This window comes from Ostrinia nubilalis, chromosome Z (assembly GCF_963855985.1).
Source record: "Ostrinia nubilalis chromosome Z, ilOstNubi1.1, whole genome shotgun sequence".
Classification (NCBI taxonomy): domain Eukaryota; kingdom Metazoa; phylum Arthropoda; class Insecta; order Lepidoptera; family Crambidae; genus Ostrinia; species Ostrinia nubilalis.
In genome coordinates this window covers 17,967,535-17,984,578 of record NC_087119.1, presented here as the reverse complement: position 1 = coordinate 17,984,578, position 17,044 = coordinate 17,967,535, and the positions used below count along the sequence as shown (strand labels likewise).

Here is a 17,044-nt window from a genome sequence, read left to right as displayed (position 1 = left end):
GGAAAACCGTTTTTTCATGCCCCCGCCAAGTCGAGCGCGAAGCAAACACTGCCGTACCATCCTTTACTGGAACCATTTCGCCGCATTTTCAGGCCCCTATTTGAGAACCTCTGGATAAGACCAGAACACAGAAATTTTCGTCATCTAGTAAGCTATAATCACATACTTAAAATCCAAAATTTCAAGTCTGTAGGTCATTTAGTTCCGAAGTTAAGTGAAAGCAAAGTTTCGCATTTACGACACTCACTCACTCACTCACTGATGATCATCAAAATAGAACTAGTACTTCCCATAAACTCAGAGAGCTGAAATTTGGTACAGAGTTAGGGTTTAATAGCCACATAAAGGGAAAACTATAAAAACTAGGAAAATCGAAGATCTGGAGTAACACCACATTCATAATCAATACTACTCCGGCACCGTGGTGTTCGCCTGTATCGCTCACCGCTAGATGGCGCTAGCACTAGCAAGCGGTGTCCAAATTTTTTTCCTTTCTAGAGAAAGTCGTCGATTAAGTTGAATGTTGTGTAATTTGCTATTCGTTGATTTCGTTTATTATATTGTAAGGTTCGCTAAGGTTATGTTATTAAAACAATTCTGATTCGTTGTCCATTTTAAAGGTAGTTGAGTTTATTTGTGTTTAATATCGTAAAAAAATGACGATAAAACGACGACGTTAAATAATTTTGCCACGTTCTACAAAAAGAAGTGAAATCCCACCAAAAACATTCTGTAAAAAACTAGCCAAGTCTCGATGGAGCTGCTTGTTTATCTCTAAAAAGTAATGAAATCTAGACAAAGTCGTGCCAAGTCTATGGTTCCTTACTGCGATTTCTTTATTATTATAGTTAATGTTGTGTGACTTGGCCGTTGAATAATCTTTATTAAGATAATCATACATAAGTATTATAAATACGCAGCTTTACTAAACCTACAATTGACTGGTTATTGTTGAATCAACGTTTTCCAAATGGCGATTTTCCATCGTCAATGGGTAGCGGTTCTGGCGACAGATTGGTGCAATGGTGTCATGGAGCACCTGGTTTTGTCACCCTTCAACGGCCAAGTCACACAACATTAACTATAATAATAAAGAAATCGCAGTAAGGAACCATAGACTTGGCACGACTTTGTCTAGATTTCATTACTTTTTAGAGATAAACAAGCAGCTCCATCGAGACTTGGCTAGTTTTTTACAGAATGTTTTTGGTGGGATACTGTTGTTCTGTCACATTAGTTTGATAAAATATCTCCTACTTGATTGTTTCTAAGATAAGCTCTCCTACGAGACAGGGCTTAACCTAGTGTATCATAAGTCAATCTCTGACAACTCATAGTCATAAAAATGGTAATTTTATGTGCTCAATAATAAAAAAGTAATGTTGCTGTTATTGTTAAATATTAATTAAGCGGAAAACCTATAGAAAAACAGAAGTCACTGCACTTGTTTACCGTACAGTTTCAGCTCATTTATTTATTATGCAGTAGCGACGATCGAATTCGACCTTGTCGGTACGGGCTAATATTAAAAAACGTCAATATTTTAGTATGGACGGAGTAGCGTGTGTATAGTATATTCATGAGAAAGTTAACGGGTACCACGTAAGATATTGTATAAGACAGAATATATCAGCCTTAATCAACCGAGAAACGCGTCGCATGCATATTTAAAAGCATTAGGAAGTATGTATTATGAAATCTTGCTTTTGATTAAATGATTAACAGTGACCTAAATATTAGTCTTTGAGTGAATAAAACATCTTTTGAGGTTTTTGATATTCGAACTACGCAGGAACGTAAAAAGGGCAAGCATTTATTGACCACTAGCGGCCGCCCGCGACTTTGTACGCGTGGACCCCATTTTTCCTCGTTTTAACTTAACCAATCAAATCAAATTCAATTCAATCAAAACCAAAATTTCTTTATATACAATATTATTTACGAATGTCAAAAGCAATGTTGAAAGATGGCGCTTTTTTGTAAATATTTTTCACGTCTTATTTATTTATTGAAATGTTTGTCACATATCGTAATAAATTATAGCCTATATGTTAGTTCTGGGTAATAAACAATAATACTGTAAAGTTTCGTTGAAATCCGTTCAGTAGTTTTTGCGTGGAAGAGTAACAAACATGTTGACATCCAGACATCCATACAAACTTTCGCATTTATAATATGAGTAAGATAAGATTGAACTAGTACGTGCGTCCGTGCAACCAAAGTCAATTAAGCTTAGTAAACGAAGCGCCAAGAAACGGCTAAGTTCGCGCTAAACTACCCCCCCAACAACTTTTGCTTGGTGACGTAAAGTTTTATCAGCAAATTAAACTTCAGCATTAATTTGAATCCATCAACGTCACAACACGATTTTGGGGATGTCCAAAATATATTGTGTAGATGTACGAATTCAAAAAGTATAACTCTTTCCTTCTGTAACTAATAAACTTAAAAAAACAACCAACATAGTAGGTACGAGGGCCGGCTGATAATTTCGCGGCCTAAGGTACTTAATGAAATAAAATAAATGGTTTCTATTTTTTATTTTGTAATATAATCTCCCTCAAAAGAAATACATTTCTTAAATCTCGCATACAATGCCTTTTACCCACCCAAAAATTTTTTTTTCAAAATGACGACCAACCGCAGCTTTAATTTCGTTGTCATCTGCATATCTCCGGCCCCGTAAGTCCTTTTTCAAATCGAAAAACAGGAAAATATCGCTAGGTAATAGGTCTTGGCTATATGGTGGGTGGTCAATCTCTGAGAACCCGGTGTCTTTCAGGGCTTGGCCTCGCAACACGTGCGGCGTGAACGGGCGCGTTGTCTTGCGGAAAGAGCAATCCGCGTGTCAGTTTCCCCCGTCATTTCTGTACAATAGCCTCGCGAACATAAAGAAATATTCTTCAGCTATCTGCCACGATTTAATTCTTTGGTCAGCCGGAACGATTTTTTCGACTTTTGAACGTTTCCTTCACTCAGTATCGTGACAGGGCGGGGGTCGTTTTCACAGGTCTCTCGTCCGTGTTGAAATAGTCGGGCCCATTTTTTAACCATAGTATATGAAGGTCCAGAATCCTGAAGAACCAATGACATCTCTTCAAAAATGTCTTTCGTCTATTTTCCTTCTTTACGAGGAATTATGTCCGCGGCGCGCGGTGTCGAAATTCCGCAAATCTCCAGATTCGGCGGACATGGTGATGTCATTTGTTCGATAGAAATTGAACTATCAGTGCAAACTTAATTAGTGATTGCTTTTTATAATACTACTGAGTGTCGCAACTAGTGATATGAGTAACAAGCTAATTACTCATCGCTAAGTACCTTAGGCCGCGAAATTTTCAGCCGCCCTTCGTACATATGTTATAAACCTATTTATTATTATTTAACAAGTATTGGATACTTAACGATTTCGCAGGCCACTTTTATCGAAGGCTAAGCGAAAATATGCGACAAATCTAATCAATAAAGAAGCTGCTGGCAATCTCTAGCCAATTTCCTTTTACGATACATATTCACATGATCCGAGAACGTTCATTACAGAAGAGTTAAAAAGTTGAAAACCCAAGAATCTAAGCGCTAAAAGCCTTGCTAATAAACCCTGTAATGATATGTCGTGCATATTGGAAATCTGTTTGCCAATTAAACTACCGTGAAAAGCGGTTGATTGCTTTTAAAATTGCCTTTAGTATGGACACATGGGAGCTAAATTAAAAGTTTTTCGCGATTTGTCTACTTTGCTCGTTTGTCTCGTGTCCAATCTTTTTCTCATTAAGCATGGTCTACCTTTAATCGATTGATATGTGATAAAATTATGTCTTTATTGTTTGCTATGTTTGGCAATATTTCAGGTAAAATAGTGCACTGCGTGCGTCGTTTATCTAATTTGATCTGATAAAAATATTTTACACAAACTTCTTATTGGCACTTGCTTATTAACAATTAATTTTTAGTGTTGCCAGCATCCCAATTCATGCTGAGACATAAAGAAATCGAGCAAAATGTGGAGAGAATTCAAATAGTATCACCAGAAATGAACCACTTTCCGCGGATGTCCTTTTTTGTGAGGACAAATTGCGGATCTATAGTGCCATTCGTAACAGGGTTCTAGCAACCCTCTAATATTACTGTTAGTACTAACGCAATAACCAACCCTATCTATTCGCTTTTTAAATGGATGAGCTCTTTATTAGGTGATAACGAAGGCGGTGTTGGATAATAGATTCTATTAAAACTCTATACGAAGATAGTGTTGACTTAGTTATACATCGTTTAGGATCTTGGGGTTATCCAAGTTCGTGGTATGGATATAATTTTATAGACCTGTATTATTACATAAACAAGCTGTTTATGTAATTAATACATTATCGCAAACAATACGTTTCTATTAATCTTCTCTGCGAACCGCATTACAGAAGTTGCTTGTATTTATCATTCTTATGTGTGTACCTTCCGGGATTCAAACACGGTTTTGTGTCCAACAATCACTAGACCAGGCGGTGGTTTGCCTTGCTCAAGTCAAGGGGAACATTTTTGCTGTGTAACTTTGTTACAGTGAGTAAAGGTCCACAGTTCGTTAACTCTCGAAACAGGTCGACCCAGTAGGTTGAAAACGGCGAGTAATCAAAAATCATTGGTCAATTACTTTTATGAAATCAGAAAAGCTTCGCATTCGTGTTTCCGACAAAACTGAGAATATTCTTAAAAATTGTGGTAACTTTATTGCTGTCTATTTACCTATTTCTTTTTTACATTATATTATGTTTATCGACCCTTACTACACTCGCGAGCAAAAGTATGGAATCACTTACATGAAGTTGTTTCCACGCGATCTTGTGTACTAACGAATTTGTTAGTAACAAAAAAAGTAGCACCATTTTAAAGATTAAACTTTTAACTTTAAATTGATACCAAATTCATTTAAATCACACCGGTATTTAAAAAGATATCCCGCCTGATGTGAAGAAGTAAGAAAAAAGACATGTACCAACTGTTTGATACGTCGCGAGCCTATTTACCCCCTATAAAATACACATCTCCGCTTCTTTTGACACTTTACCTGGGATTCTACACCTTCAGAAGCAGCACAAATCGTTGCACTATTGCAAGAAGGGCTCAGCCAGCGGGCTGTCGCACGTCAGCTCCACATAAGCCAGTCCTGGGTTTCGAAAGTTTTAAGACGCTTTCGGGAGACTGGTGGCTTTATCCCGAGACCAAGTTCTGAACATTGCCGGTGCACATCGCAGAGGGATGACCGTTTTTTCATGTCAACCTCTCTATGAAATCGTCATTTGACTGGCATCGACGTCCAGCAAGAGCTCAGAAATGTTCGAAGGATAGCTGTTAGCGAGTGGACAGTTCGTCTAAGATATGAGCAATAAAATTTGACTCCAAAAAGGCCTGCCACAGGCTGGAAACTGACGGCAGGTCACCGACAAGCACGCTTTCAATTAGCTTGCACTCGGAAGGCGAGTAATGGAGGCGAGTTTTGTTTTCCGATGAATGCAGACTGTTTTTGCAGTGCAGCAGTCGAAGAGGTCGGGTCTATAGACGGCCTGGGGAGCGATTTGTGCAGTGCTGGTTCGCTAAAACATTGGCTTATGGGGGTGGCTTGCTCGACTTCCCATCGAGATGTGTAGGAACAAATTGAAAGCGTGCTTATCGGTGACCTGCCATCAGTTTCAAGCCTGTGGCAGGCCTTTTTGGAGTCAAATTCTATTGTTTATATCTTAGACGAACTGTCCACTTGCTAACAGCTATCCTACGAACATTTCTGAGCTCTTGCTGGACGTCGATACCAGTCAAATGACGATTTCGTAGAGAAGTTGACATGAAAAAACGGTTTTCCCTCCTCGGGATAAAGCCACCAGTCTCCCGAAAGCGTCTTAAAACTTTCGAAACCCAGGACTGGCTTATGTGGAGCTGACGTGCGACAGCCCGCTGGCTGAGCCCTTCTTGCAATAGTGCAACGATTTGTGCTGCTTCTGAAGGTGTAGAATCCCAGGTAAAGTGTCAAAAGAAGCGGAGATGTGTATTTTATAGGGGGTAAATAGGCTCGCGACGTATCAAACAGTTGGTACATGTCTTTTTTCTTACTTCTTCACATCAGGCGGGATATCTTTTTAAATACCGGTGTGATTTAAATGAATTTGGTATCAATTTAAAGTTAAAAGTTTAATCTTTAAAATGGTGCTACTTTTTTTGTTACTAACAAATTCGTTAGTACACAAGATCGCGTGGAAACAACTTCATGTAAGTGATTCCATACTTTTGCTCGCGAGTGTATAAATGTAGACAAGTACTCTGACGACTTAAGCTACCAAAATTCTTTAGGGGAATATAACTTCCTTTTGATTAAATGTAAAAAAAACTAATAAACTCAGTGTTTATAACTTGATATTTCTTAGTAACTACAAAACCTAGTGAAAACTTACATGATATGTATTGGTAGGTGTTTGAAAAGCCCAGGATTTGAAAACAAAAAAAAGTTGTCTTTTTTATTTCTAGTATTAGCAATTAGCATAGTAATGAGTAGTTAATCTACCCTGCTCATCACACTAACATTTGCTGCAAGCGGAATTAATATTGTTGGCTGGATGATCCGTCGTTGGCTATGTCCCTAAAACTACATAATATTGTACTAGCGGCCGACCGCGACTTCATACGTGGAACCCGTTTAACCCCATTAGGGATTGAATTTTGCAAAATCCTATCTTAGTGAACACCTACGATCTAAAAAAAAACCCATGCAAAATTTGAGACTCCTAGCATTTGTAGTTTCTGAGATTTCGTGATGAGTGAGTCAGTCAATGAGTGAGCTGTCGCTTTTATATAGATTGTATAATATGAATAAAAAATAACGTGAATATATTGTCACAACAGGGACTACAACAACCCCACGGCCCCGACAGTTCTTTTGAAGCGGACGAAACACCACAAAGGAAGTATCTACTGTCTTGCGTGGAGCCCGGCGGGGGACCTGCTCGCCACCGGCTCCAACGACAAGACCGTGAAACTGATGCGATTCAACAGCCACACTTGCAACCTTGAGGGGCAGGAGGTAAGATTATCTTTGAGTTTAGTCCTAATTGCACAAAAATTCGCGAGAGAACAAAGTGTTCAATGAAAAACATCTTTGGTTGACTTTTTAAATACATAGTTAATCGTTTTTAATAAATTTTAACGTTAATTGAAAGAACTATCGTTATCGCAGCTTCATCTTAATTATAAAATGTTTTTAAAGTACCGGTACAAACGATTGAATGAGTAACGGCCGAATACTGAAACACTACTCAAATCTGTCACTCAGCTGACGGGCTCCTAAATTTAAGTATCCTTCAATTTTAAATGGTATTCTCAAACGCCACTCAACGGATTTGAAGCCGTGATCAGCTAAGCAGCTCTCAAATGTTTACATAATGCCAACATTTACCAAAAAAAGTATGTTTTCATTTACACAAATGATAACTTTACGTTTTTTATCCATTACACGCAGCATCGTTTGGTTATGTATTGTCTTTTATGGAAATATACTCAATCAACTTAACATAGAACAGTTTATTTTTAGTTTCTATTATATATAAATCTCGTTTTATCATATAAAAAAATGTATTTGCATTTTTATTTACCTAATTAAAAAAAAAAATTTTAAAGGTGATACTTTTTATTGTTGAAATCTATTAAGTGGCGATCGTGAACCGAAACGTAACCACAATTGACATTTATCATTGTTGACAGAGCATCAAATTGACAAATCAACAACTCTTGGAAATGCTGCTATGCGATGTCCCCATATTCCTCAGAAATAGGCATGTTTATGTAATTAATGCGGATTTCATAGCAGCTATTTTGGTTGTTACTTCGTGCACTATACGATGCACAGTTGGCTGTTAGATGTGGAAGATATCACCTAGTACACGTTCATAACTTCCCGTTGCGTAGAACAGTAGGGTTATAATAAGTATTTGGTCCACTGGTTGTATGGCGTTTGGTGAGGGGTTTCAAAGAGCTCCCAAATTATGAATCCAGAAACAACACCGTTTCTTTAGAGACGCGGAACCTCGCTCGGAATTGCATGTCATTATAATAATATTTTTCAATAGCGTTCAGCCTTATTGCGTTCCTGCGATTAGATCTAGGTATTTCCTCGAGGCTCGAAAGAAATGATAACGATGACACACATTATTTACCACTATTTAGGTCGATTTAGGTATAAGAATAGGATTTAAGATACCGGGCAAGCACTCTCAAATTTAACAGCTGCTTAAGGCGATTTGACAGTTGTTTGAGTAATGCTTAGCGTTGAATGGCGTTTCAGTATGCGAAAATTCATTTGAGTGGCGTTCGAGTGCAACTTAATTTGAGAGGTGCTTAAAAATTGAGAACTGCTCAGATATTGTTTTGAGTATGCGAAATGTAAGTTTAGGAGCTGCTTAACTATTTGAGAAGCCGTCAAATATTTAAATGGCGTTTCAGTATTCGGCCGTAAATCTTCTACACTTCAAGTTTTGTAGGACTTCAATTTAACTTAAGAGCCGTATAAATGAATCTTTTGTAACGTGAAGTAGCGAGCGTATTACTTTCCCGCTTTACACGTACTAACAATTAAGCACTAGTAAGCACTTACAGGTTTTCCACTTTGATGTTTTACTTCAACCGACATTTTATTACTTTCTGAGAAATTGTGGGAAGGTAATTAAATGAGGCATTGACGAAAGTCTAACACATAATAATCCAAACTAAAACATTTATCCACAAGTCTCGTCGGTGTATAGTCTAATTTGTTTGAGACTACACTCGATCAAAAATTTAACTCGCTTTTTACACATTGGCTTTGATTCTAAAACTGAATAAAATAAAATCGGGAATTTATTTTGTTGCTCTTTGGTCAATTTAGGCGTGACCCTTCTCCACCGTTTATAGTGTTCACCCTTTTTGTCCCCTCCCTTAAATTTTGTGTGTATAGGTATGTAGGTAGCATACATTGAACCCGGGTGTGTAGTAAAATCAAATAATGTGTGTTTGGGGAGTGATTTTCGATAATTTTAATGCCTTAAAATTGATAGTGCACAGACACAGCCCCATTTTGGACAATGAGGATCATTTCGATTTTTAGCTGTGAATGCAGATTTATAGGTCTAAGAAATCCTTAATATACAGTCCAAAAATTTTTGTTCTACGACAAAAATTGACGAAGTTATGGCAAAATTACTAAAAAAGTTCACTGACCGCCCGGCGCAGGACCGATGACGTCACTATATCCGATCCGAACGCTGCCGGCGTACTGCGTGGATAGAAAATATTTTTTTCTAGCCAAACTATCAGTTTTAGAGAAAAACTTGTTATGACATTTATTCATCAGAATAAAGTAAGCTATCGATAGGTAATTTTTTTAAAATAGAAATTGTGAAAAATATCGCAAAAAATCCATACGCTCATACGATTCAATGGAACGCGGAGACGCGAGTAGGGTCTCCGCGGTGGTATATTTGGCGATTTACTCAAATAAAGTGTTCATAAGTGTTGTTAGAGTCATATCTTCTTCCAAGTAAAATATAAAAATGTATAAATATTAATTTATTTACTACTAACACTAAGTATAGCTGAGGCAGATACACTCTGCCTAGGCTACAAGACATTGCTATGAAGATCATTTCGATGTACACGCAATACCTACCTGTTATTTAGTTTTTCTGAGTTAAACCTACGTACCTACCTATCTATTCGCCGTTCCCATGGGCCAGCTGCTCCCTCCTGGAAATCTATTTAATCTTAGCCTAGAAGCTGGGTATGACCCCCGTCCCTCTCTTCTCCCCAGGTCATAAGCTGGGCATGACTTCCCCCTCGGCCAGAAGTCGGGTATAATTTACCCCCCCCCCCCCCCCCCCAGGCCAGAAGCTGGGTAAGGCTTGCCCCTCCCCCCAGGCCATAAGCATAAGCTCTGGGTATGACTTACCCCCTCCCCCTAGGCCAGAACCAGAAACTGGTTATGACTTGAGCCCCCCCCCCCCAGGCCAGAAGCTGGGTAAGGCTATTTTTAAAAATTACTGGTCGATAGGTTACTTTATTTTGATGAATAAATGTTATTAAAAGTTTTTTTCTAAAACTGATAGTTTAGCTGGAAAAAAATATTTTCCATCCCAGTAGTACGCCGGCTGCGCTCGATTCGGATATAGTGACGTCACGCAGCCCTGCGTACGTTGTCTTTTAGCGGCAAAAACGGCCTATGTTTATTACTTAATATCTTCGTAAGTAATGGTCCGATTTGGATAATTCAAAAAGATATATCTTTCTTATGTCTTAAAGATTAACGTAGATACTAGTTTTATTGAATTTTCTACAACAGTACTGATCCTCATTGCTTGTGACTTGGAAGCGTCGTAACGCTATGCGAACGGAATGGAAACTGGAACATGAAATTCCATTATAGGTTCCATTAATATTAATTATAGGTTCTCATGGCTGGACTAAATCATCTAGACTTAAACGACAATCCCTCCGACGGGTTTTGTGGCTTAGAGGAAGTGAAGGTCACCGCTTGGTTTAGTGGTTAGACTTAACAAATCAATGAGTTACGCTGCCACTTGCTAACAGAGTAGGCACTGCGTTAAAAAGGATAGCAGTTAACATGATGTATAAAATATCTGATTCAAATTCGTCCTGATAAACAACTTTGCTCTGGAAAACAATCCGAACTGCTTTTTTCTTCGAATAACTTTCATTGCGCAATTATATTGACGACGAACGACGACGATTTTGCTATAAAAATGTAAAATCTAGTTTGCCATATTGTTCCTTTATTTTGAATTTTATGCAGACGTAATAAAGTTTAAAACGAATGAAAAATATTGTTCTTTGTACTGGTTAAAGGGTTAAACAAACAAAAGCGTAATTAATTTCCAGGAAGCGAAATTGCCCGTTTTTAACCTAGCCTGACATTCATCTCGATGCAAATTTTTATGTATGAGCCTAGGTGTTCATTTGCTTTATACGGGCGGATACATTGTTAATCAACAGACTAAATAACCAGAAGAAATCGTTAATTAAGAAAATACAATTTACAATGAGCTCTACCTACACCACAGCGTATACCTACGAATTGCTGTTAAAATATATTACGTTAGAGATAAAACCTTTTCTGTTTATTTAACATTATGGAAATAACTTACATCATTGTTGGTGCGGGACGGTTCCAATTATAATCTGACATCCTCAATCTATTTTTTGTCGTCTGTCTATAGAAATTGGGCAACCTTTCACCGAACTAAACTAACATGTCTTTTTGTCCTTATTGAATATTCAATAGAAGTCAGATATATTTTTTCTTTTTATCAAACGAATCTCAGGATATTTAACAATTTCTTTATAGCATTTGTAAGCCATTTCCCTTTATTTACAAGACAAAAAAGAAGTACAAAAGAACCCTCGCTTATTTCACATATTATTTTAAAACAAAAATAGAACAACTATTTCATGCGTTTCGTAATATTAATTGAAGAGCACCTCTCTACATATAAATAGACACCTACGTCCTACGTACCATCATTAGTTTCCCCTATCATATTATTGTTTTGTTTACGGCGGATAGATATATTTAATTAGTAATGCGGCGGAATCAAAAGGAATCCCTCGTCTAATTTGCGGTATAATTAATTCCAGATAACCTTGTTTGTGTTGTGTTTTTATATCCCGTAAAACTGAACAGAGAAAAACTGTATTAGACTGCTAATTGCGCACGGATTTTATTGAAATAACATTCGTTAATTTATTTGATAATTACTATTTATTGGAAATTTAATTGGTCGAGTAATCATATTGTTTAAGAACGTTTTTCAAAAGCTAACTAATTAGTATTTACACAAAACTTAATATAATATTACCTACCGTATAATACCTACCGTAAGTGGTATGATATCATTAAACAATATGAGCAAAATGCAGCTCGATTTTTATAAGCAATTAGTAATTAATAAAACAACACGAATTCGTTACGTGACTCTATTCACAACAAAGTCGCTATTTACTATTATTAAATGTGAACTAATGTTATTATTCTGACACCTTTTTAGAGAGTATTTCTCAATAGAAAATAAAGTAGCTTCAGTACTTTCATTTCAGGAATATATTATGGTTCCCCTGGGATTAAGTAAGTTATAGATATCAAGTTAAGTAAGTTATAGAGTCACTTTATGATGTTACTGCTGACGTCACTCTGATAAAGACAAAAAATTTATAGTTTTTGTTCGCTTTGATATTCCTTCGACATTTTTTTGTAAATTGCGAAATCAAAGAAGAACGGTCACGCCCCATACAAAAAAAAAACCCAGACCCGACAGAAACGAGACATACCTCAATTTTTTTGTCATGTCTTAATTAGTTAAATTATATATTTTTTATATTCAAAATCTATGTATAACACCAAAATATTACCCTTTGTTTTTGTCCAGGCGTTATACAAAAACTATTACAAAATGCCTATTTATCACCAAAATTGGTAAATGTATGTACCTAAATGTCTATTACAGCTGCTATGGAATGTATCTATGTGACCTGGAGATATAATGATAGAAGCTGGTAACATAGAATTTTTGGATTTTGTAACTTCTCATTTCCACCCTGTATAATCCGGCTTTATCTCCAGGTCACCTAGATACAGAATAATAAAACCATAACAGCTGTAATAGACATTTAGGTACATACATTTACTAATTTTGGTGATAAATAGTAGTCCAGTCAATAAATAAAGCATTATAGATGGAAAACTGTAGAACACAATTTCTGACTTCAGGACTTTATTTAGACTAGTTAGGAGGTGAACATAGCAAAAGTCCCCGCCCTTAGCTCTTGAGCCGGCGGGGAGAGGGGGGTTTAAAGGTGCCACTTTTCGGTTTTTCGCTTAATCCTCGGAAACTATGCGTCCTAGTGACATGACTACTTTGAACCAAAAAAAGCATATTCAATTTGCTACAGGTGAGATAGACAAGTTTTTCTATAAATTGTATAGTTTTCGCGGCATCTGCTCTAGAAGGTCTGTTATATTGGAAATTTTATTTTTGTCTTACATGTTTCCATCAGGAGAAAATCGACTAAATCAACATTGAGCAGTCATTCTAGACATGCGGGAGCATGTTAAGCCTAGTTCCAGGGAGGGGACTGCACCGTGCGTATATTTAGACGAACCACTTTGAGCCACTTTTGACTCCTCATCACTCAAAAACTACTGTGCATTAACACTTCAAATTTGGCTCATGTGTTGAGACTTGCAAGATATACATCAGTTTCAAATTTCATAAATATGCCTCAAACGGTTCTTTAGATATTGACGTCCAAAAATCTACATGTCTGACCTATAGACCAAATTCTAACCACTTCCAGATGATCTCGAAGGTTCAAATTTGGCATCCAGAAAGGTAGTTATGTAAATACATAGGAACAAATAAAAAACCAGTAAATTTTAACATTTCACATGTGATAGATAGATTTTAGTGCTCTAAATATCGATTTTTGAACGTCAATACCTAAATAACCGTTTGAGGTATATTTATGAAATTTGAAGCTGATGTACATCTTGCAAGTCTCAATACATGAGCCAAATTTGAAGTGTTAATGCACAGCAGTTTTTGAATGATGAGGAGTCAAAAGTGGCTCTAATTGGTTCGTCTAAATATACGCACGGTGCAGTCCCCTCCCTGGAACTAGGCTTAACATGCTCCCGCATGTCTATAGTGTTTGCTCAATGTTGATTTAGTCGATTTTCTCCTGAAAGGAACATGTAAGACAACAATAAAATTTCCAATTTTACAGACCTTCTAGAGCAGATGCCGCAAAAACTATACAAGATATAGAAAAACTTGACGGTCTCACCTGTAGCAAATTGAATAAGCTTTTTTTGGTTCATAGTAGTCATGTCACTAGGACGCATAGTTTCCGAGGATTAAGCGAAAAACCGAAAAGTGGTACCTTTAAACCCCCCTCTCCCCGCCGGCTCAAGGGCTAAGGGCGGGGACTTTTGCTATGTTCACCACCTAACTAGGCTAAATAAAGTCCCGAGGTCAGAAATTGTGTTCCACGGATTCCTCTCTACACCGTCGTTAAGGCATTCATTGACTGGACTATAGGCATTTTGTATTAGTTTTTGTATAACGCCTGAACAAAAACAAAGGGTAATATTTTGGTGCTATACATAGATTTCGAATATAAAAAATATATAATTTAACTAATTAAGGCATGACAAAAAAACTGAGGTATGTCTCGTTTCTGTCGGGCCTGGGTCACAGATGACCGTTCTTCTTTATTTTTTTTAAATTAGTACTTATTATCCGTTGTTGTAACATTACCTGACGATACTTCGTTCGAAGCATCTTGTCGTCAATTAAAATTATATGAGATTGACAAAAGATTTATTGTGTAATTAACAACTTTTAACCACACTTTCAGGGTGTAGTAATTAAACTTGAAAATCGTTTTTAGCGGTGATCGTTAATGGAGATAGCTGAGAAGTCGGTCAACTGTACGTGTTTTATGCTCGCTCTTGACAGCACAATTAAAAATCGACTGGATAATGACTCATTTAGAATATCATTTAGACTAAAAGTCCCATGGCACAATCTGCATGATAAGAATCAAGATTTTTGTAAAAAAAAATATTTAAAAATGTAGTTATAAATGTTGATTTGAATAAATTGTGAAAAATATCTTGCAAAAATATTTAAAATGAATTCTGATTTGCCTATCTGTATTACCTTCTATGAATCAGAATAAGAGAAATCAAATATAAACAAATGAATACTCTATCTTAACCAAATATTCCCATAACAATAAAACCTTCCATACAATATTCCGAACGCTCCTTAGAGCTTTGTAGGTATCTTGTTCGATATTAAGACCCTTTAAGATGTTATGTTTGATTTCACGAAACTTTGAGCAAACGCGTTTACGGCATTTCATAAGTAACCCAAATAATAATTTTATGTAATATTTAAGTCAATCATTAATCTTTGAAATCACGAAACTTTGAGCAAACGCGTTTCCGGCATTTCATAAGTAATCCAAATAATAATTTTGGAGAATACAACACCTTTCCGGAAAATTCCCCTCCCGAAATTAATTTACACTCCCTCTAATTATGCGACGTTCCCAACATTCCCAATCTGTTGAAAGTGATTGGAATTTTCATACACACGCCCTCGTGGAGCGATTCGATTTTACGAGGTGGCAAATTCACTAAACGCCAGTTTCAATTAAGGTGGAACTTCGTTAGTGACCGTTGTCGGAATAGGCCACTGTGGCAAAAATGTCTCATGGGCAATATGGAAAAAATATCTTGATTACAATGTTTCCTCTTACTATTTCCCAGTCGCAATAGACCTATAGTTTGTATAGTTTCTTATTTACTTTAGATAATACACAATAGTATAATGATTGTTTAAATTGGCTTAGCTGTTAATCTGCAGTAAATATACCAGATCACTATGCTGATGCATGCATAATTTAAATAAGGCACACAAAGCAACACCAACACTGGGTGTCTTGTGTAGTTGTGATAGATGCTATTTTAGCACAAAAATTATGTGGTTAATGGGCATTGGCAAGTCTGTGCTGTCATCGCTCTACGTTTCCTTATTTGATATTTATTTTCTATCCAAAGAGGGTCCTACCATTGAAGCCTAAAAATAAGCAGGTCATGTATGACTTCGTTTTTTGCACTCAAGAAACTCAGGCTGTCAAATGTCAAACCCTCAGGTCAAACCTTTCATCATGACATGACTGATGAAAGTAGAGTAATGTATTTCAAATGTACCTTATGTCTGTTCAAATGTTAGGGGGGCGGCTGAAAAATTTGTGGTCTGAGGTTAAACCAATTAGTCATCGTTAACTAACGTTGACTAATTGGCTCGTTACTCCTATCATTAGTTTGGGGACTCGGGGGGAAAACAACCCCTAATCAATTATATAATCAAATGTATGCTCGTCATACTCATATTCAACCGGTAATTATCGGACGAACCACATACATTTCACTCGTTACACAGAGCTCAATATAGTGTTAATTTTATCCCAAATAGAACACAACAGAATAAAAAATATGATAAGTATTAGGAAATTAAATGGACGTCTTACTATACTCGCAAAATTACAAGTAAGTATATCATTTAGATTTCGAATCAGCGTATACTCGTAGGTGGAAAGAATATTTTCTAAAGCAAATCTTTATAAATTATCTAACTGAGTAAACTAAAATGAATCGACAGTATTATGCAAACTAATCTATGCCTTGCCTCAGGTCGACACGTGAACCTGTTGTGCAGAAATGACGATGAAAGTTAGCGCGTGGAGTGCTCTTTTTGCATCGTAAAGCGTTGTTGCGTGCTAGGCAAAATTGACCACTCAGTGTCGTTCAAGCCGCAGGCTACGAGAATATTTTTGCTTTTAGATTTAAAAAAACTGCACTAGAAATTTTCACATGAGAGCGGTGGTCAGGAATATATCACTCGATTTCGTGTTAGCTCGGACTACACGCATCGCCGGATTTTAGAAAATCGAATGAAATAAGGGCCATTAGTTACTAAATCTATCTGCGTTTCGGGCGCTGTTATTTCAAGCATTACGGCTAGACGATTTTTCACTCGAAAAGTCGACACTGACTGTTTTCAGATACTACTTGTTGTTTTGATAATATTGTGTTTTATCTGAATTAAAAATTCAGGATGCAGAGTTGTTTTAAAAAATTCAAAAAGGCAAACATTGACGTCCTTTTTTTCGAGCTGTAAAAACGTGGCTCTCTCATAGATTTTGCACAGCAAACACAACTATGACTTCAATTTCCTTTGTTTGTTTACTATAAACCATATTTTACGGTACCTATTCAAATATTTTTTTAGAATGTGTGTTCTTTTTTAAAACGTTGTGCCTTTAATTGGTCAACCACCCAATAAGGGTTTTCGCGAATGAAAAATCCGCCAGATGGCAATACGTAGACGCGAAGTCCAAATGCTGCATGATTGGTTATTTTTGACATGACATTGACAGATATGTCAAAATCCACCAA

At 36.7% G+C, this 17,044-nt stretch overlaps 1 protein-coding gene across 3 annotated transcripts in view; it reads left to right on the top strand.

Annotated features, from left to right (window-relative positions):
- LOC135086651 (WD repeat-containing protein 47) overlaps window positions 1-17,044 on the top strand; it is a 104,026-nt gene that overhangs the window by 70,126 nt on the left and 16,856 nt on the right. For all 3 annotated transcript variants that reach the window (XM_063981407.1, XM_063981408.1, XM_063981409.1), the window contains one exon: window positions 6,880-7,057. In XM_063981407.1, coding sequence (XP_063837477.1) covers window positions 6,880-7,057 — 178 coding nt within the window. The remainder of the gene's footprint in view (window positions 1-6,879; window positions 7,058-17,044) is intronic.